General features: G+C 43.2%; 1 protein-coding gene across 1 annotated transcript in view; it reads left to right on the plus strand.

Annotated features, from left to right (window-relative positions):
- The window catches only part of MYOF (myoferlin), a 132,962-nt gene extending 111,346 nt beyond the window's left edge, over positions 1-21,616 (plus strand). Inside the window, exons 44-53 of the mRNA XM_039870907.1 lie at positions 2,694-2,864; positions 3,602-3,750; positions 5,769-5,955; positions 8,304-8,392; positions 11,925-12,067; positions 14,320-14,419; positions 16,777-16,967; positions 18,858-18,967; positions 19,352-19,499; positions 20,965-21,616. Coding sequence (XP_039726841.1) covers positions 2,694-2,864; positions 3,602-3,750; positions 5,769-5,955; positions 8,304-8,392; positions 11,925-12,067; positions 14,320-14,419; positions 16,777-16,967; positions 18,858-18,967; positions 19,352-19,499; positions 20,965-21,003 — 1,327 coding nt within the window. The 3' untranslated portion in view covers positions 21,004-21,616. The remainder of the gene's footprint in view (positions 1-2,693; positions 2,865-3,601; positions 3,751-5,768; positions 5,956-8,303; positions 8,393-11,924; positions 12,068-14,319; positions 14,420-16,776; positions 16,968-18,857; positions 18,968-19,351; positions 19,500-20,964) is intronic.
- The last annotated feature ends 274 nt before the right edge of the window (positions 21,617-21,890 follow it).

Consider the following 21,890-nt stretch of genomic DNA (forward strand, 5'->3'; position numbering starts at 1 on the left):
TACATTCATTTTATAATGGAGGAAACTGAGGCACAGAGAGAACCAGGGCCTAATGTGCCTAGCTGGTTAGAGGCAGGGTCAGGATTCAGACCCAGGCTATCTGATTCAGAGTCCGCGTGGTTTCCACACTACTCTCTCTGTAGCTACCACCATCTGATTTTCATCTCCATGGCAAACCTCGTAGCTGGGCAGGGCAAGGGTGAGCAGCCCACTTTACAGGCAAGAGAAACAGGCCCCAAGAGTCCTGTTGACAGTGCTAGTCCATGATGGGGCCAAGATTTAAGTAGAAATCCCTGACTCCATGCCCCAGGTTTGTCCAGCACCCTTGGTAATGCTTCATATTCATGGCGAAGCCACCACCTTTAGAAAAACGTTCTTTGTACAAAACATTTGTGAAAATAGTATCATTTTCCCAGAACCTCACCAAGCGAGAGAATACTGTGTTCTTATCTGACGTGTGGCCTATCTGTTCATTTCTGGCTTTATTATCTTGCCCATCCTCTTCTTTTCTGCTCATGTTTGTTGGCTTGTGCCCTTTTGCGTTCTCTCTCTCACGCATTCGTGTGTATGCACATGCACATGCATGCACGCGCACACACACAAGAAAGTCTTTGTTACTCAGTCAATTCTCTCAGGTTCACGCACATCATTTTCCCCTAGCTCACACTCCATAACACATATGCCCAGGGACCTCACGCTCACTCAGCTCCCAGGCACACACATGTGCACACCCTCTGTGCTGCACACCCCAAGGCCGCGTGCCGGGGCCAGGGAGTGGAAGTAATCCTCTGGCATGGCAATATGATCCTTTTCCTTTTCTTCCGCTGATCCAGCCCTGAGGTCTAGACAGGAAAAGGCACGCAGGGCAGGAAGGAAGGCTTCGTGTGAGGGAGACAGGGAATCGGGGAAGGCCAGCCTTTAAGGGAGAAAGACGGCCCTGTCTGAACTGTTTGTATCAGAGGAGCCAAGCACAGACTTAATTAAGTGGCAGGAAAAGCCTTGCTCAGAGCCACCCAGGGAGGAAGTGATGTTGTCAGGCTCTGCTCAGCCAATCCTTGTCTGGCATGCATGCAGGCTTCCCCGATCCAGGTGATGTGACCAAGGAGATGCTGGCGCTGCAACCCCTCAGATGGCTCCGGTCCCTGACCTCAGTCTTAGGGGGCGACTTTCTTCTTAATGAGACTCTCGGGAACTCTGGGACAGGAATTCAGGAAGGGGCAAAATTCCTATGTCCTCAGCCATCATTCAACACAATCCTGCCACATCATGGCCTCCAAGTCAAACTCAATGGAATGTCAGTGTCTTCCATAAGATGTTAATTGGTGTTGGAAGAAAAAGTATTTCTTCATACAACCAAGATACCTGGGTTAAAAAGATAACTGCAGGACTTCTCAGAGCCTTTAGTTTGCCCAGAGGAATGCCGAGATAGTTGTTTCTCAGTCTTATTTGACCAAAGAATCCTTTTTCTCAAAAGACACATATTACCTGTCTTTGAATCCAGTATCGAATCATGATGTTGGGCCACATGTGGATACAATGCTTCATCTGTGGACACGATTCAAGTACCTTTTCTCATGTGGCTGTCTGCCCCCGATAGGCCCCTGTTTGGCTGCAACAGTCTAAAACAGTCACTGAGATTTGTCTAGAAGACATCCTGGAAGCTTTTCTCTGGAGCCGCATAGACACGCACCCTTCCACTCATGTGGATTAACATTCCTGGCTCTTTGGGCAGGATCTCGTCCACACACCAGAGTGCAAGGAAAAGGGGAGGAGGCCCGGGGAGAGAGGAGGGATGGCAGGGGCCTCTCACAGTTTTCTGCCAACAAAATTTATTGAGCACCTACTATGGGATCCCTACCTCTGTGGACAGTGCAAACCCAGGACCAAACCCTGCCCTTCTGGAGCTTGTGCTGTTCAGTTTATCTCTCTCTCAGAACCTGCACCACGTTGCTTACCTACCACAAAAAGTACTATTTGATTATTTTTATCTCTATCTCAGAAGTCTTTGCACTTTAATATGGATGCTACATGGTATATCCAGAGGATCTGGGAGGAGAGTGGCAGCCTTCGCATCATGCCATGTTGGTGCATTCCACTCCCACTCTTCCCACTCCCACGTTCTTGTGGGGTGAGTCAGAATGTTCCATGGGGTAGTGGTCTCTATTGAGACAGAAGAGAGAACAGAGCGGGGCACAGATTGGGGGCTGTAAATCTGGGTGTTTGTGCCTTACTAATATCCCAGCTGGGTAGAGATGCCTGGGTCCCCCAGTTAATAGGCATGTGATAATAATGTTAATATTATAAATAGTTATTATTAGAATAGCTCTTGGGTTTTGAGCAATGAATTCATGCCAAATGCTTTCTAAACGTATCTTCACTTGATCTTTTAAGGTAGGTATTATTATCACCATTTTTCAGATGAGAAAACTGACCACAAAGAAGTTAACCAACTGGCCTAGGGTCCCACAGCTAGTAAGCAGCAGACCTCGGATTTGAACTTGGGTACTTAAAGCCCATGATCATCTCCTGAGCAAGTGGATAGTATCTTGTTGTCCTTTTTACTAATCTGCACTACTTCTCAAGTACCTCCACCCACTACCACCTGCCTGAGGGTTCTCTGCACAGAGTCTTGGTGTTTGGTGAAACACTTAGATGGGATCACAGAGACGCTAACCTTGCATTTGTTTATTTAGAATGTATGAACTGAGCTGCTACTTACCTCAAGAAAAAGATCTGAAAATTTCTGTCTATGATTATGACACCTTTACCCGTGATGAAAAAGTGGGAGAAACGATTATTGATTTGGAAAACCGATTCCTTTCCCGGTTTGGATCCCACTGTGGCATACCTGAGCAGTACTGTGTGTAAGTTGCTTTGGTCATAAATGTAGACAATTAGATGATGTTAACACCTAGGGAAGCTGTGGCTGTCTACCTCAGTGCCTGTCTTCATGGAGCCACTGCTCCTTTGAGTCAGATACATGCTGCTTTTCATAATAGGATTCTTTTAATGAAAATCAGGGCCATAGCATTGCCCAACTCCAGAAGGCGACATTCACAGTGGAATCTGTGAAAACGTTGGCCCCTGGAGTAGCACAGTGCTCTGCGGGGATTGTATAGGCAGCAGTGCTCAGAAAATCCCAGTGCCCTCAGCCTCTTTTTGTGAGTTCCCCCTCCTTGATGCCAGGGACTAAGGGCCAGCAATTTTGATGACAGGAATACCTTCCTCCTCCCCGCCCCAACTGATCAAATTTATGATGTCCCTCTTTATCTGAGTGCTTTTTTACAGTATCTAATGAGATATAGCTTGCCGGTTCCAGTTTATGAATTTGCCTATTATGATTATGGCGATCTCAGTCAAACTCCAAAGTTTTACAGAGGAGGAAATTGAGGGAGAAAAAGGAGATCAGTTGGCTGAGGCCAAAATAATTGTGGATTTTAGGTCTCCGGAATAGATTTCTAGGCAAAAGCCGAAATATAGAGCCCATTCCCAGCTCCCTCACTGCATGGGGGCACCTACCAGTTTGTCAGTAGGCGTGCAATGACTCCAAGAAGAACTTGTGTGCCCTGCAGTAACTCTGGGTGTGGGATGTTATTCACAGTTCTGGAGTGAATACGTGGCGAGATCAACTGAGACCAACACAGTTGCTTCAAAATGTAGCCAGATTCAAAGGCTTCCCACCACCTGTCCTTTCTGAAGATGGAAGTAGAATCAGATATGGAGGACGAGACTACAGTTTGGATGAATTTGGTAAGATGTTGTCATTGATTGCAAGCCAGTTACAAAGTATAGTTTGGGGGTGTATATAAATACATAAATCAGTTACAAACCCATTCCTGTTGCTGGATTTGCTTTGGGGAGGGGGATGGGCAGAGCAGTACCCCAATCATACCACAGGGGACTCCACATACATGACTATCTAACAAAAGATCCATTATAATAGAGTTTTACTGTCATGTCAGGTGTCAAAGTGGACACATTTTCTTGTCTGTCTTATGTTTTACTTGAACTTTTAGGTCATAACACTCGAACTTTGAACACAAAGTCCACGTAAAGCAAAAATGCTCAGATGGCGATGCAAGAATTTGTCTATCATTCTTCTAGCTTTTCTCTGAGAAACCTCAGCGATTCTTGGGGTTGGTTCAGTGAATCTGCCAAATTCACATCTGGCTCACATCCAAACTTGGGGTCTTGCTCTTTCCCAAGCAGTAATTTATAACACAATCTGTCCTGCACATAAGCTCGGTAGAGCATAAGAGCTATGAGATGATTCTGTGTTTTGTAAGGAGGGGTGGCAGTCAGACTGGCCTTGAGGTTTCATGAGATATCCAGAGAAAGCTGAGCAAAGACACACAGGAGTGAAAATGCTTCCTGATCCTCAACTATTTATTCTTGACATTGTAAGAAGCCATATTTTGTTTTTCCATTTGAAGACAGTCGATATCAGGGATGATCAGGAGTTTAAGAAATGTTGATGCTGCTGTTAACATGAGAACTTACACAGGAGATAGGGAATAAACTGGCAAGCAACATGGCCTAGCAAACAAGAGTACTCCAAGACAATTAAACGATATCCCCAAAAGCTGTATCTGTCATGACAATTGTTCTGGTTCCCCTTGTTACATAACAAATCACCCCAAAACTTAGCAGCTGAAAACAACTATTTTGTTTTGCTCACAGTTCTGTGGGTTAGCAATACAGGAAGGGCTCAACTGGGCGGTTCTCACTCGAGTCACTCATGCATTGGTTGCTGTCAGATGTCAGCTGGGGCTACAGTCATCCAAAGGCTCAGCTGAGCTGGATGTCCAGGGTGGCTCACAACACGTGGCTAGCAATTGATGCTGGCTCTTGGCCAGGCACTCAGCTGGGGCTGATGACCAGAGCACCTACTCGGGCTTTTTCAGTAAGGCAATCTCTGGGTACCCAGGCTCCTTACATGGCAGATGGCTTTCCCCAGAGCAAGCACCCCAAGAAAACCAGGCAGAAACTGTGTGGCTCTTTATGCTTATCTTCAGAAGTCATACAGCATCTTTTCTCTAGTTGTCAAATATCTCTCCAGACTCAAAGATAGGATATAGACTCCACCTCTCAATGGGAGGAGTGTCAAAGAACATTTGAGGGCTGTGTTTTTTAAATGCTGCTGTAATAACTGAACTAACAAATTTCAGTGGCTTAACACAATAGAAGTTTATTTCTCATAAATTTCAAACAGGCATTCCTGCAGATTGGCGGCCCTCTTCCAAGCAGTGCTTCGTGGGCTCAGGCCTTTTCATCTTAGAACCTGCCCATTCTTCAGCTCAGGTGTCACGGTTGCTGTTTTCTTCTGTATCTAGAAGAGAAAGGCACATACAGGATCCTACATGAGAGGGTTTTATGTGCCAGGTCTATCTGAGACACACATGTCACTTCCACCTGCATTATATTCTAGCCTAGCCTAGTCGCATGGCCACACCTAACTGTAATAGAGTCTGGGAAACAGTCTGGCTGTGAGCCTCTGCCATAAGGTATACATAGCTTCTCTTACACATTCTGGTGTGTTCTTGTCCCTTTGCTGTTGGTAGCCCACAAGTCAGGTATGAGACAGGTTGGGCAAGGGCCCTGGTCAGGAGCTTTTTCTATCAGTGACTCCTTCACCAGTCGAAGTTTGCACACTGGCACTGCCTGACCATTTTGCAAAGTCTGGAATGAAGTGCTGAGAGCCCCTCAGGCCATCTGGCTGAACTGTTCCCAGATGCCCATCCGTATTTCAATGCTGCTTTCCATTCCAGAAGCCAACAAAATCCTGCACCAGCACCTCGGGGCCCCCGACGAACGTCTTGCCCTTCATATCCTCAGGACTCAGGGACTGGTCCCTGAACATGTGGAAACAAGGACTTTGCACAGCACCTTCCAGCCCAACATCTCCCAGGTAAAGGCGCTCCCTACTTTTGAAGACCCATCATCCACACTCCAAACGCAATAGCAGACATAGACTTACCTCTTTTATTTCTTTTGGATACTTTTAGATACAAAAGAAATAGAATGAAACTCAGATTAGCCTCATCCCAAATGGGAATTTATTATAAGAGTTTTCAGATAATTCACTAAATCTAGACGGGAAAATTACTATGGCTCAGAACAAACTTGGACTAGAACCTTCCCTGTCTCTTGTCTGTTTGTCTCTCTGAGTCTACTTTATTCTGCCCTCTTTCTGTGGTACATTCCCATGAATGAGAATATTGTGTGTTTCTGGGGTTTTAATATAGTCCCATCTGCTTCCAAATGTGGAAAGAATGGGTTGCCCCGATTTGCACCCAGCTGTCCATCACCGGACCACTTGGTTAGAGGTAGGAGGGCAGGGCCTGGCAAAGCAACTGCTCTTGGCCCAGCTTGGGTGAGGCAGTGCCATCTGACCAAAGAGCCAGGAAAAAAGCTGGGCCGCAGTGCACATGATGGCTCTTTACAGGGACCATGTGGAGAGTGATGAGGACAGTTAGTTTCTAGAAGCTAGAGAGCAGTCTCCAGAGAAGCAAGGAGAGACATGGCAAACGACCAAATAATCCACATGGAAGTTTGTTATAATGAAGACTCCCAGGATATGCCTGCAGAGATCCAGATTCAATAGGTCTGGAGTGGGGCCTGGAATCTGAATTTTAACAAGTACCGGGAAGGGTTCTGATGCAGCTAGCTAGGAAATTCCACTTTAAGAAATATTAATCTAATGAATGCAAATTTTGTTGATAAGAACAGCAGACGCATGCACAAGCTTATCTCTAAAAAGTATCACAAATGGCCTGGGTTTACTATATGGCCTTCTTGTTTTTATTCTGTTTCACATTTTTACTTCTTCCTTCCTTCTTTTGTTATTCTTCCTTCCCCCAACGAGCCCTCTTTCCCCTCCCACCCTTCAATTGAATAAAGTCTCAAGAAATTTCAAAGTGAGAAAGATTTCTCCCTGGGAATCACCAATACATACCACCACCGCCCTGGCCCCCATCACCTCTACCTACCGCGTTGGACAGACTGTGGCTGGGTCTCAGGAGACACCTGGAGGCCTAATGCTCTGTAGCATGCTTGATGTATTGTAGAACTTTGAGCCCTAGAGATTAGTTGGAAGAGAGTCAGGATCATGGTAAAATATTCCCTTTTCAAGAGTTCCAGTTAATTCATTTTACTCACAATGCATTAGGAAGCCAGTCTAGTGGTTTCCTTGGCAACCTTCTTAAAGACCAGTCTGTTTTTGTAATGAAGGCAGAGTCTACAGAACATCCAAAAACAGTTTGGGGAATTTAAATTGGTTCACATGGTTGATGTAGTTTGTTAATGGCATTCCTCGTCTGTCTGGAAGAACATTCCAGTCAGATAGATGGGCTTGGTCTGTGGCAGTCAAAGACCTGAGCAGGGCCTCACCAAAATGACAGCACAAGTGTCAGTCAGGCTGTCACCCTTCCCATTCCTGAAAGCTTCCTCCCAGGTCGTGGGCACTAGTGAGCCAATGTCAGCTTGGAGAGCAGTCATGTTCTTGTCATTGAGTCTCTCCTTTGAAAGTGTCATGTCATAAGTCTTTCTTTTACGAAATTAAATACCATTTTATACTACTTTCGTTGTCTATCTTGAGGTACGTGGAGAAAGTCCTGAGTGTCACAGAACTGGGACTGACATCAAGTACACCGTAATGATGAATAGAGTAAGGGCTTGAGAACCGTTCTGAGAGTTGAGGGCTGAACTTTAAGTTGTTGTAAGATGGTGTATGTGTCTGAGTGTGTATGTGTGTGTGCATTTGTGCGTGTTTATGTATATGTGTCTGTACGTGTTGGGGGTTGTGCTAGCAATGGGAAGCCCCTTGTTTTATTAACTGGGGAAGACTCACGACTGTGATACATGTGAGCACATGCAGCCCGCAAAGACTCCTGGGTGAGAGTATAGAGTGGGTGGCCTAAATTACATGGAAGAGATATAAGATTCATCTTGGTTTGCTCTTCTACTCTCCTTTTTTTTTTTTTTTTTGGCCCCATATGGACACAACAACGAGTCCCAGCAGTGGCTCCACCCGTGAGAAACATGAATGAAAAACAATGGCCCTCCACACCTATAGTTTTGTGATTTCTTTTCATTGAATACCAGGGAAAAATCTAAATGTGGGTGGATGTCTTCTTTCCCAAAGAGCTTTTGTGTGACACTCCAGGCCCTTCAACATCACAATCTGTCGTTTTGAAAGCTAAGTAGTGTTGGGTGAATCTTTGAGACCCCGCGAGAGGCTGGACGGGGATCTTGAGCAGAGACCAGAGGAAACACAAAGCACCTGTAAAATGTGCTCTTTTCAGATTTTACCTGCGTGTGATCATCTGGAATACTAAGGACGTTATTTGGACGAGAAAAGCATCACAGGAGAGAAATGAGGCATATGTCAAAGTAAGGGTTAGCATGCGAGAGCCTTTGACAGATTCAGGGAATGAAACAGACTCATCAGTTTTCATTATTGAAGATGTTCACTGTAGGATCCTCAGTTGTTTGGAGCTATTTTATCTCATTAACGCAATCTGCTTAAGAAGTTCCAGGGAGACAAAGGCAGAAAGAGCAGAAAGAAAAGAGAAACTTGTATGGATCTTGTTTATGAGCAGAAGCATCTAATTACTATAAGAAATGATAAATATTTCTCTATTTCTCTTTTAAGAAAATGGTTTTTGTTGAGTTTATTAAGCAGAATTGTTATTCCTGAGACTTCATGGTCATGTAGTTCATTTTTATTCCTTTTCGATACCTTGAATGACTAGCTTTAGAAACACAAGGAAAACTTCTAAATTTTCATTTTTTATATATTTTATTACCAACAGCTAATGTCCACGAAAAAGAAGAAATATTAGCAGAATTTTTTTAAATCATTGACTCACTAACATTTACTGAATCCCTGTGTCCAGCCTGTAAAGTGGTGTAGTTGTTCGTTATTCTGTTACTTACATAATTCAGTGCCAAACAAAGAGTTTATGTCACTATTAGTTTCATGTTATACATTGATCATAGATGTTGAGTACAGAACAGCATAGCAATTAAGAAGCCAGACTGTGGTGTCACACCAACTGGGTGGAAACCCTGGTACTTTCCCTACCAGCTGGACAAGTTAGTAAGCTCACTGTTTCTCACCTGTAAAATGGAGATAATGAGAGTACCCACTGCTTAGGGATAATCAGAAGCCTGAGTTATTGAAAGCATTTAGAATAGTGCCTGGCAAAGAGTAAACACTATGTATTTTAATTAGTCAGGATTCTCTAGTGAAATAGAACAAATAGTCGTGTGTGTGTGTGTGTGTGTGTGAGTGTAGTGTGGTGTGTGCGTGTGTGTGTGTGTGTGTGTGTGTGTGTGAAGAGAGAGAAACTTACTATGAGGAATTGGCTCACCATACCATAATCTGGAGGCCATGAAGTCCCACCATCTGCCATGTGCAAGCTGAGAAAGCCAGTGGTATAATTCAGTATGAGTTCGCAGGCCTGAGAACCAGGGGAGCTGATGGTGTTAATCCAAGTCTGAGGTCAGGCGAAGATGAGATGAGATGTCCCAGCCCAGTCAGTGAGGCAGAAAAAGGGGTGAATTCCTCCTTCCTCTGCATGTGTTCTATTCAGGCCCTCAACAGATTGGACAATGCTCACTCACATTGAGGGAGGCAATCTAATTCACTGAGTCCACCAGTTCGAATTCCAGTTTTTTCCAGAAACACCCAAAATAATGTTTACTCTGGGCACCCTACAGCTGGTCACATTGACACATAAAATTAACCATTGTACTATGTGTTAGCTAGTAGTATTACTATGCCACATAGACTAAGTTAGGTCCCTTGATATGTAAAAAGGTAAAACTCATTGAAATGTAATATATTCATAAAAAACAAAGTTTCGTTTATGATCTCAAGTGACCTTCAATCAAAACTTTGTTAGACATAATTACTGTCATTTAGGATTACTATAAACAGGGAATGTTTCATCAAGTTCTTCATTATTCTTTCTCATTTTAGAATCTTATTATCATTCCCCAAGGAAAACTAATCCCAGCTAATCATATATCTATATGCAAATTTATTTGACTATCATAAGCATTATTTTTTTTTCGAATCAGAGAAACAAACTCAAGTAATACTGGACTGACAGAAAACTCCTTTAATCAAAAAAATAAAGTGAAGCCTACGGTACCATGTCACATTTGGAATTAATCTAAGTACTATGAGTGAAAAAATGAATAATGCAAAAATAACATGCATAGTACTACACACTTATGGGCATTGCATAAAGTTATGCACATGTGTACACATACATGTACTTAGAGTAGGGAAATTGTTTTAAAATTAAAATGTGAAAAGATTTAGATTTAAATTAAATGTGAAAAGATTCACCAAAAAAAACAAAAGAGAGAGAGAGAGATGGAAGAGCTGCAGGTGGTGAGCAGTCTGGGGGAAGATGGTGGTGACATTTTGGGGGTGGGTCAGGAAGCAAAGCCGCTAAGGGCCCAGCCAGAGAGCGTGGACTCTCTTTGATGAGTTAGTTTAAAAGCTTAAAAGTTAATTGTCAAAATGAATCTTTCAGCTAAGTTAACTAGTCAGCTAATTGACCAGCAAAAGGTAAAACTATTGTCGTTGATTGATATTAATACCACTACTAATGAGCACATGACTTTCTATTCTCCATGGTCCTTGGAGGCAGAGTAAAGAGCTTGGACTTCAGAGTTACACAGACTAGGAGTTATATTCAATTCCATCCATTACTGGCTGTGTGACCTTTAAGTTAGATAGGCTCTCTGAACCTCAGTCTCCTCATCTGTGAAATGGAGATAGTTGTATAGTCGGGAAGAATAAAATAAGACATGCTAAGTGCCTGGTTCATAGAAGATCATCGTAAACATAAGTTAAGGGTTTCCCCTTTCCCACTCTGGCCCTTCTAAGCCATGATCCCTCATTCTGTCCTCATGTGGGCCGTGTGACGGGAGCACATATCATTAACCTCATTTTATAGAAGAGAAATGAAGCTTAGAGAGTCAGTGGCAGAGCAAGTTCACAGACAGGCCTGCCTCCTACCAAGAACCTCCGTCTGTGGGGTCCAGGCATCAATATTTTTAAAAGCTCCCTAGTTGATTCCAATGCAATTTTAATGTGCAGTCAGTGTTGAGAACCATGCATTCAACCACTTTACCAGCCTAAAATTCAGTGTTTCCTCTGCTTCCAAACTGGGAGTCTTTCCAATAGCAGGCAGATGTGACAACTTCTTCCCGAGCAGTTCATTCATTCATTCCTTCATCAGATATTTAATTAATGTATGCTATGTGCCAGGCACGAGTCAAAAGAAACTTTTCAAATGTCAAAAGTTAAGATGTTAAATTGTTTATGGAAATGAATTTTCATAGATATGCATATGAAAATAACAGCTTACATCTCCCTTGCTAGTCTCATTAATATGATCAGAGTGACTCTAGGAATAATAAAAAAAGGAAGCTGTAAGATTATTTGAGCCGTGCCTGTTTTGTTTGCTTAAGTAAAATATGGAAAAGGAAATGCTAAAACAGAACTAACTTAAATTCATTGAGCCTATCAGCAGTGATGACAGACACTGATGAGTTATACTTATGAAGACTCAAATGATAGCCAGCAAGCTCCAACATTCCCAAAATAGAAGCGAAGTTGTTGATACTTTCCAGAAAATTTCACCTTATCCCTGTTAACTGAAGTCTAAAGGGTTTCCTGCTTTGGTTTTAGAGGAATTATATTTTATTTGGCTACAACTTGTGTTGAATGCAGCAGAGCGCCTCCCCTTCATAAATCAGCCCCTAGCTCCGTCAATAACTGGAAGCTGCCCAAGAAAAGTGCATTAATTCTCCTGCCCTTCACTCGCCTAATCACTGCACAGTTTTGCGGCTAGATTGCCTGTCAATCACACGAAGCTAAGTCTGTTTGCCTCTGCTTTTCAGCTGGATTCCTGGCAATGAAGAAAACAAACAGAAAACAGATGTCCATTACAGGTCCTTGGATGGCGAAGGGAATTTTAACTGGAGATTTGTTTTCCCATTTGACTACCTCCCAGCTGAACAACTCTGTATTGTTGCTAAAAAAGTGAGCTCTGAAATATGCCAGTGGGAAGTGGATGTTATGGGTCTTCCTTAATGCAGATACTCAGAGAATGTCGGAGCTGCTCAGCACCTCCGCAGTCATGAGTCCAGCTCCTTCTTGGTACAGATGGGGACTCTGAGACCCACAGAGGTGTAGATACCTGCTCACGGTCACGCAGTTATGACAACTATCTGTGTAGTTGAAAGTATAAAGAACAAAACTTTCCTTCCCCTAATATGTTGGTGGCAAGGACCTGATAAAGGGTAGATAGACGTGAGGGTTTTATATCAATATATACAATAACCCAAGTATATGTCACAGGGAGACTGATTTCTTCCCATGATAAGCAGAACTGTTTTACAAACAGAGTCAAAATATTAAAGTAGGTAAAATTTCCCTTTTAGAAGCACTTCTGTTCAGATTCCCAGTCGTCTTAATTTATAAGACTCTCTGTTACAGAGCTCAACTCAAACTGGCTTGTACCAAAAAAAGTGATTTGTTGGTTCATATTACTAAAAAGTCCAGAGATGACTGACTTATGGAATGCCTGGATTCCAGGTTGAACCGATGTCTTTAGAAATTGCTCTCACTTTCTCCTCCCCTCTGCTGTGCCTTCTTCTGTGGGCCTCGTTCCCTGGTGGGGGCAAAATGGCTGCCAGGGTCCTGCACTCTCAGCAACCTCAGCAGAAAGAGAACAAATCCCCAATGGCGCCAACCAGGCATCTGGAATTGGGCTTCAGCATCTCTGCCTGTTTGGGGTCATGTGCTTATCCCTGAACTGCTGCCTAGAGACGCAGTGCTGACTGGCCTGACTCTGGAGTTAGGGATAGAATTATTTCTTCCCAAATTGCATGGATCAGAGGAGAGGAGTCGCCAAGAAAAATTTAGGTCCTTTCCTCCCAAAAAAGGGGCCCGAACCCAAGGCAGGCAATAATAACAGATGTCTTTTATAGGCCCCTCCATCCCATTCCTACCCCGACCCGTGTTCTATAAACTTACCCTAGCTCTTCCTGGTCACCTCCGGTCCCCACATCTGATAAAAATATACCTGCCTCATGTCACACCTGGCCAGTGCTGGGGCTGTAGTGAACATTTTTCTGTGCCAGGTGAGATGGAATGCTTTCAAAGGGCACTTTCTGGAGACACGGAGTTCAACCTGGTGTCATATCATGCACATTTTCAGATGGTGAGGCAGACTGGGGAGGGGAAGGTGGAGGACTTGGGGTCAGGTAGGCCTTAAGTTACCTTTCCTATCTACCTACATCTGAAACTGGACACCCGCCCCCCACCACCACCACCACCCCTGTGCCCTGAGTGGTAATTGGAGCATGATCTCACACAAATCGTCAGGCGGAGCCAGACAATAGCAGAGTGGGCTTCCCAGCCTCTCAGAACCAGGCCCGTTGAGCCCTGCAAGGAGGAACACTCCTGGAATATTATCTGAAAAACAAAAAACAACTCAAACATCTTCCTTCAGTTTCATGAAGTATTGGGGAAATTCTCCTTCTTCTGGGGCCAGAGGAACTTAGGTATAATTGGGCTATGGAGGTTTTGTTATTCTTGACTAATGTGCCCAGGCAGAGCAGAGACCAGAGGTGAGAACGTGGAGGATGCCCAGTCCTCCCTCCACCTAACTCTGTGATGAGGGATCTGGGGGTCTCAGATGACCACAGCATGTAAAACCCAGCAATATTTTTCAAAAGCCAAAAACGCCAAGATGAATATGCACTGATAAAAGAGTAAAACCTGTGCCCCAGCGAAGTGGGAGTGCTTGGCAGTTGTGTGGGGTGGGCGGAAGGTCTGTGGGATGTGCAGAAGGTGGCTGAGCAGAAGTGACCCCCTGGCAGGTGCTATTGTGGGCCAGACTAGCACAGCCTGGCTTTGGGAGAACAATCTAAGCAAGACATAGTGGTCTTCTGGGGTGGGGGTTGGCGGGGAGAAATAGTCATTCCCCAAACCCCAGGAGCGGTAGCAGGAAGTCACACTGATAGGAACGTGGCAGGAAGCCTTCTGCTTGGGAATTGCCTGGGACATCCTTTTTGTCACCTAGCTGGTGGCCTTGAGATGTCCTGGGGAGCCCAACTGTCTTCCATACACTTGGGGTGGAGGGGTAGAACTAAGGGGAGGGAGTAGAGGGGTGGAGATGTAAAGGAGAGAGACGGCCCCATGCCTTGATGCTGGGTGTTTCCAAGGGGAGGGTTTTAGAATCCAGCAGTCAGTGTAATTTGGTTTGTCTGTTTCTCTTGTCATTTTAGGAGCACTTCTGGAGTATTGACCAAACTGAATTTCGGGTGCCACCCAGACTGATCATTCAGATATGGGATAATGACAAGTTTTCTCTGGATGACTACTTGGGTAGGGCTTACATTTGGATACTTTTCTCTAAGAAATTGTACCTGGAATTAGTGAAATCAATTAAAACCTGGAATTAATTATTTAAATCTCTAATACTTTGGGTAATTCGGGGTGGATGTCCCGAATTACCTGGATGGCCTCTGGGCAGTGTAGCCTGCCCGTCCCTTGTCTCAGGTCCTCTAAGTAGTGGGCAAAGTAAATGTCACACCTTTCTGTGGTCCCCATCCTCTATAAAGAGCCCCCGTGGAGGTTCTTGTACCAGCTCCTGCCATCCTATTAAGACTCAAATCCTATTTGCACAAAAGGATGCCACACCTTTGTCTCCACTTCCAAACCACCCACTCTCTCTCTCTTCATCACCTCAGAATTGGTTCCTTCCTCCTTCACGCTGCTCTCAAAAGTGACTGAGGTCCCCTAATGTCCTCAGCCATTGTTCTTCCCCTAGGTCCATCCATCCTTTTCTGTGGCTAAAGGCACTTGTTAAACATCCCATCACCCTTGGCCCCTCCATTTCTCAGCACATACCTCTCCACACCCAACAGCACAGAGCTGTTCTGATTTTCTCTCTCCCAGGCCTTGGGTCTGTCTCATTGGTTGGCTCTGTTTCTTCCCCCAACTCTTTAAATACAGGCCTTTGCCTTCTCCGGGGTCTTTGGCTCTTCTCCAGACCCCCTCGGTGATTTACCCACCTCAGTTGAAGGTATAGCTTCAACTTTCACCTTTCAGCAGGGTATGACTCCTGAACCAGGGTGTGTATGTAGCCTGACCACCCTCAGTGCCTGACATATAGTAATAAGAAACTATTATGATGACTCATACCACAGTATATAAATGTATCAAATCAACATGCCATACATCTTAAACTTACACAATGTTATATGTCAATTACAATTCAGGAAAAAAAAAGAACTGTTGTGATGATTATTCCCAATTCCCCACCAGAAACATTCACCTTTGTTTGGCTAGCGCCTCAAATTTATCATGAAATCAAACTCAGCTTTTCTTCCCTGACCTCATACCTTGTGTCCTCATGAACTTCTTTTGCTATTCACAGCCCCTTCATTGTCCCAGCCACCCAGGTGAAAGCACTCAGAGTCCTCTGTGGGTCCTCCTCTTTTTCCTCCGACTCAGTCCTAACAATATAATCTGCTTTATCGCGCACATTTATTTTCTTATTTCCATGATCTCTGCCACTTGCCAGTTCAGACCTCATTTTCTCTTAGGCAACTGTTACAGTAGTCCCCAACACATCTCCCTGCTTCCAGAGCATCTTTCCTGGCAGAGGAAAAGCCCACAGTGGTCAGTGGCTATGTCTTATTCAACCCTTTACTCCTCATAGCACCAAGTATAGTGGCTTTGACTTGGTGTTTAAGAAGAGTTGAACATACAAATAAGTGTGCAAATATGCTAACTTATAAAGTTTATGGGCACTTAATTCCAGAATAGTGGTGGGGTTTTCCCTTCGAATTTAAACAAAATAGTCTGACAATAAATAAAGAGAATGAGTATATTTCAAAAGAGCTAAGGGACAAATGGCTGTAGTTATTATTGCCCAAAGGAGAGACGAGATAAAAGCAAGCATTAGCTCAAGAAAAGCTGAGTAAATTGTGGGCTATGGATCCATTCTAAGATGAAGAGCAGTTTCTGCAGCCACCGTCGAAGACCAACTCTTTGTCCAAGTGGCCTGTAGCCTTTACCTGACATCACATATACCATTTTCTTAGGGAAAGGGCTCATGGGAATTCCCAAGCCCAAAAGACAGTCAGTTAAAGTGCTACTAAAGTGTTAATGCCTCACATCGTGGAAGAAAATAATGTGCTTCTCCAGGTACCCTGATGTGGGCTTCCTAGTTCCTGGTGAGAATTTCCTGTTGAGTTGTCACTTTCCTTCTCAAGCTCCTGTTTTTGGGGATACAGTAGGAAAGACTTGAACATGACTGTTCCTTGGAGTGTCCCAAGTACCAGGAGTCTTTACCCAAAGCCAAATGACTGTGTTTAGGGCAGTTCAGAACTAATACGAGCAAAGTTCAAATTCAGGTTGAATGGAAATTTTGTCTATAGATGTTTAGTGTTTTTGAATTTATAGAACTCTGCTTATGCTCCTGTCTTTGAGAAATAAAACATGTGTTTTTGTTTGTTTTTTTTTTTTTGAGATGCAGAGTGATAGAAAAATATTTCTTCTGCCACTTTCTGTCCTATCTGGGAAGAATTCTCATTGTCTACCAGGGTTCTTTAACTCACTCATCACCTGTTCAAAATCACTGTGTGCCTCTCTTCTGACAGGGAACATTGTGTTCCCAGGTAAACAACAGAATGATCCACTTGAAGTTTATTGGAGTTTATTGTTTCCTTGGCTAGGTTTCCTGGAACTTGATTTGCATCAGACCATCATTCCCGCAAAATCATCAGAGAAATGCAATTTGAACATGATTCCAGACCTCAAAGCTATGAACCCCCTCAAAGTGAAAACTGCCTCACTTTTTGAACAGAAGTCCATGAAAGGATGGTGGCCGTGCTACACAGACAAAGATGGCTCCCGTGTGATGGCTGTATGAGCATTTCCTGGTTGGGGGTTGTTTAGGCTTTTTATCATCTGGGGTTTGCCCTTTATCAATAGATTTACTCCGGAAGTGTTGAATTGGTGGGACTTTAGGTTATAGGAATGGTTCGTACTCGGGATCACAAGAGGAGGTGGCAGATGCCTGGAGCATATGTTTGGGGTTGAATGGAAGATGGGGAGATTTGAATTGTCAAAAAACTGGGAGCCAGAGTGGATGCAGTGTATTTCTTTAGGACTTGCCTTTACCAGGTAGGCTAATTTACACTGAGCTACCAATACAATTCAGTCCAGAAAGGAGAACTTCACTTTTGAGCTGTTTTCATTAAAAAAAAAAAAAGATGGAGGAAGCAGGGAGCAGGGAGTACTAACAACCACTGAAAAAAGAAGGCCATAACTTGCAAGCAGGTTTGGAGAACTCAAAATATATTTTGATGTAAAAGCAAGAGTGCAGGTTGCCATGCTATATCACAAAAGACCACCTAATTTGTCATGTATTATTAGTAATAGTTAACATTTTACTTCACTGATTATGAACCAGACAACATGCTAAACACCTTACATTCATATCCTTGTTTTTTAAAATGACTTTGAGGTATAATTTACATAAATAAACTTAAACTGAACTCATTCAGAGCACACACTTTGATGAGTTCTGACAGATGTATACGCTCATGAAACCACCACAATCAAGATCCAAAATATTCCCATTACCTGAAAAGTTTCCTCATGTCCTTTGCCGTCCATTGCTCCCCACCTGTGCTGGCATAGGAAATCACTTATCTGCTTTCTGCCACTATAGGTGATTTTGCATATAATCTCATTTAGTTCTGCCGACAGCCCCATCAAATAGACATTATCCCCATTTTACAGATTCACAAAGCAGGCTTGGAGAGATGGAGCACCTTGCCACAGTCAGACACCCAGGTTGGTCTGACTCATCAGCATAGGACTTATCGTCTGTGCTCTACCACCTCAATGAGGATTAGGGTCAGGGTCAGGGTCAGGGTTCTCACATGGTTGGTGACCCAGTCAGCCTTCCGGGGTTCTAGAAAGTCTGTTACAAGCTTAGTTAAGCCTGGCTATACAAGGGGGCAAGTTTCTAGATTTCTTTCAGGCTCAATGTCGTCATGTTCACATGAGGATAATAGCAGTATCTGCTTCATAGGCTGACTAGGTCACCAACCATCTGAGAACCCTGACCCTGACCCTGACCCTCATTGAGGTGGTAGAGCACAGATGATAAGTCCTATGCTGATGAGTCAGACCAACCTGGGTGTCTGACTGTGGCAAGGTGCTCCATCTCTCCAAGCCTATTTTTTGAATCTGTTCAGAGAGTTGCCATGAGCATGACATAAGATTTTCCATAAAGAAGGCTTAAGCAGTGCAGCACCCAGTGCATCACTCAGGAACCTGTGAACAGGGAGGCAGCATTCATTCATTCACTCATTTATTCAGCTAATGTTCATTAAGTAAACATAAAGCATATAATCTCTCTTGGAGCTTACAGTTAATGCTCAACACATATTAGATACTGTTATTAGCAGTATTCAGGTTGATCTGGATCCAAGTAAAATTACAAAGAAAGGTGTGTGGGACAGCAAGGTGATTGGTGCAAGAAAGTTAGAGTGACAGGGACATAGTGAATGAGAAGCAGGGAACAGGGAGGAGGGGAAGCAATTTGTCCTCTGGGTTTCCCACAAGGAAACTCAGAAACACACGAAAGAGGAAATGTGATGAAATCTCTTGAGGAAAATTTAAGGCAATCTAAGGATTGTTTTACAAGAATAAAAATCATTGCTTGGGGAATACTCCTTGGGTTGAAGTGAAAATATTTATGAAACGTGATGTCATGTGTTTAACCTGTTCTGCTTTACTGAAGGGGAAAGTGGAGATGACGTTGGAAGTCCTCAATGAGAAGGAGGCCGATGAGAGGCCAGCTGGGAAGGGACGGGATGAACCCAACATGAACCCCAAGCTGGACCCACCAAAGTGAGAGCCCTCTTTGTTCTCAGCGTTGTCTGATCCCCCAAACACCTGCAGTCTGAAAGCCCCCCATTCCAATTGGCTTAATGGAATGGATTAACTGTTGTCCTTCTAATTTAGTACTTAATAGTCGGGGGTGGGGGTGGAGAGGTTGGTGATCTGGCTTCATTTTAACCATTGTCCTTTCCCATGAAACCAAAATCCAGTATGCCTTCAGGATCTTAGGAAACTATGAAAGTTTCAAGAATCTTTCTCAGCCAACTAAGGAGAATACTATCTTTTCTTGACTTTATAAATGTCATTAATTATTCTTTAAACTGTGTTATTCTTGGAAGTAAAATATATGTCCCTCCCGAGCTGGGTAGGTAAAACCATTTCTTTGCAACACAGCCGACCAGAAACCTCCTTCCTCTGGTTCACCAACCCGTGTAAGACCATGAAGTTCATTGTGTGGCGCCGCTTTAAGTGGGTCATCATCGGCCTGCTGATCCTGCTGATCCTGCTGCTCTTCGTGGCCGTGCTCCTGTACTCCTTACCGGTGAGAGTCCTTTGCCCCTTGTCTTGGCTTTTTGTGTGTGTGAATTGTGGTTGGTCATCTAACTGGGTACTTGCATTTATTGCTGTTCAGAATGACCTATGTAGCAGTTGTGGTGGCACACAACAGTTCAGCCTTTGGAAATTTAAAGTGATGTGTCCTCTGGTTAGACTTGTATTCTTAGAGTTTCATGAATTTCGAGCAAAACTTCATGGCCTGAAAAAACTTTGGATTTCAGGAATTCTAGGAGAAATCACTTGGCCTTCAGCAACATATGTCTGGACTATAGCAAGCATTTCTAACTAATCTTCCTGCCTTCAGACTCCTTGTCCTAGCATTCACAGATCCCCAGATCTAGGATTCTTATAGGTCTACACAAACCCTGAACTGCACCCAAACTAAATAGTTGGCCCCCCGAAAAAAAGTATTGCCCTTACCTGCCAGGATGTCTTTGCCAATGCTGTGCCTTTGCCAGTGCTGTTCCTTTGCCCGTGTCTTTTCTATCAACACCTTATTCATTCTTTAAGGCCCACATCATATAACCTCTGCCTTAAATTTCCCTTTATCACCCCAATCATAATGGGAGTCCAGATGGGGAGTTTGCCAGTGTGCCTACAAGTAGTATCTTCATTTCTCCATTCAAGGACTTTATTGAGCATCTACTATAGGCTGGAAATTGGGGTGTAGACATGACCAAGGCATGATTTCTGCCCATAAGTGGTTTATAGCCTGAGGACGACCTAACATGTGAACAAGTAACTTACTATGAGAGGCAAGCTGTTACAGAGATATGAACCAATGGCCATAAGAGCCCATTGATGAGGATGATTTGAACAAGGAGGGGGCATTTAAGACCATTTTGCCAAATAAAGAAGGAAAAGTCCTGGCATTCAAATTCTTACTTCAATTCAAATTAGTAATAATATAGATTATTATTATTATTATATAGTTTATGTTGAGTAGCATAGCCATACAACCACAATAGCAGAGATTTTACGTCTTCATTTTCCCCAATATAATACTTTCAGTCTGTTAACTGAGTACATGCACATTATTTTCTAGTTGTGGGTAGTCCAATCTGCCTTGACAGTTTAAAAAACTTTTCGTAGTTATTTCTTTTTCTTGATTTAAATTCTATTGATTTAGATCAGTGGTTCTCAACTGGGAAATATTTTGCGACCTCCCACCCTCACCCCCACCCCCACCCCACAGAGGGTGTTTGGCAAAATCTAGAGACATTTTGATTGTCACAACTAGGGGTGGCACTCCTGTCATCTAGTGAGCAGAGGAGAGACCAGAAATGCTGCTAAATAGCCTGCAATGACCAGGACAGCCCCCAACAAGAAGGAATCATCTAGTCCTAAATGTCAATAATGACAAACCCTAACATATATGTATATATATGAGAAACCCTAACATATATGTATATATATATATTTTTTTAACACTGTTTCTGCTTCCTTTTCAGAACTATTTGTCAATGAAGATTGTGAGGCCAAATGCATAATGAAAGCAAAGGCTTCTTTTCGAGAATCACCCAGCAATGATGGAATCCTGTCTGTGTTTATGGACCAGAATTAAGGGTGATTTTGTTTGTGTCTGAGATTGCATTCCAGAGGCAGGTTGTACTACTTCACCAAGGCCCAGCCATTCCCAGAGAGTCTAGCTCCTGGAAAGTCAGGCCAACTGGCAATATTTTTATATTGTTATCTTTTGAAGTATTAAAATTTTTATCATGATTCATTCTTGTTGGGGGCTGTCCTGGTCATTGCAGGATATCATGTCAAGATATTTTTTATCAAGATATTTTTCAAGATATTTTTTATCAAGATATTTTTCAAGGTGGCTGGTTCCATTTACAAATCATCTTTTTTGTATGTGTCCTTAGCTGTATAATTCAATTTTTGGAAATTGCTGATATTGAATTTGAAAATTTCTGCATCTTGACTTCATATTCTTACTTGTAATCAACGAAAAGGACTGTGCATTATAAAAACAGTTAGAACAGAGTCATTCTTATTTATGCTGGCAACCACTGTTATGCTATTTTATATGGATAAATGTCATGAAACTCTATTCAACCTCTATGGTAAACCCAAATAAAAACATTTCACCTTTGACACGTAGCTGTTTGTTGTAGCTGTGGGTGGAGTTGGGAAAGATGCAGTTTCTCAACTTCTGGGTCTCAGTGGATGAAATGCCATGGCATACCACTTGGCCATAAACCCTTTATACATGTGCTGCCAAATCTAGGCCAGCAGGTCAAACGGAGGCTAATATAATAAATAATAAAAATTAACTGTCACTAAAAGTATTTATTCTATGCACAGCATTATTTTAAATGCTTTGTGTGTATTAACTCATTTAATTCTCAAGGTAACCCTATAAAGGTAG

The sequence above is a fragment of the Pteropus medius genome, unplaced genomic scaffold (genome assembly GCF_902729225.1).
Source record: "Pteropus medius unplaced genomic scaffold, Ma_sr-lr_union100, whole genome shotgun sequence".
Lineage (NCBI taxonomy): Eukaryota > Metazoa > Chordata > Mammalia > Chiroptera > Pteropodidae > Pteropus > Pteropus medius.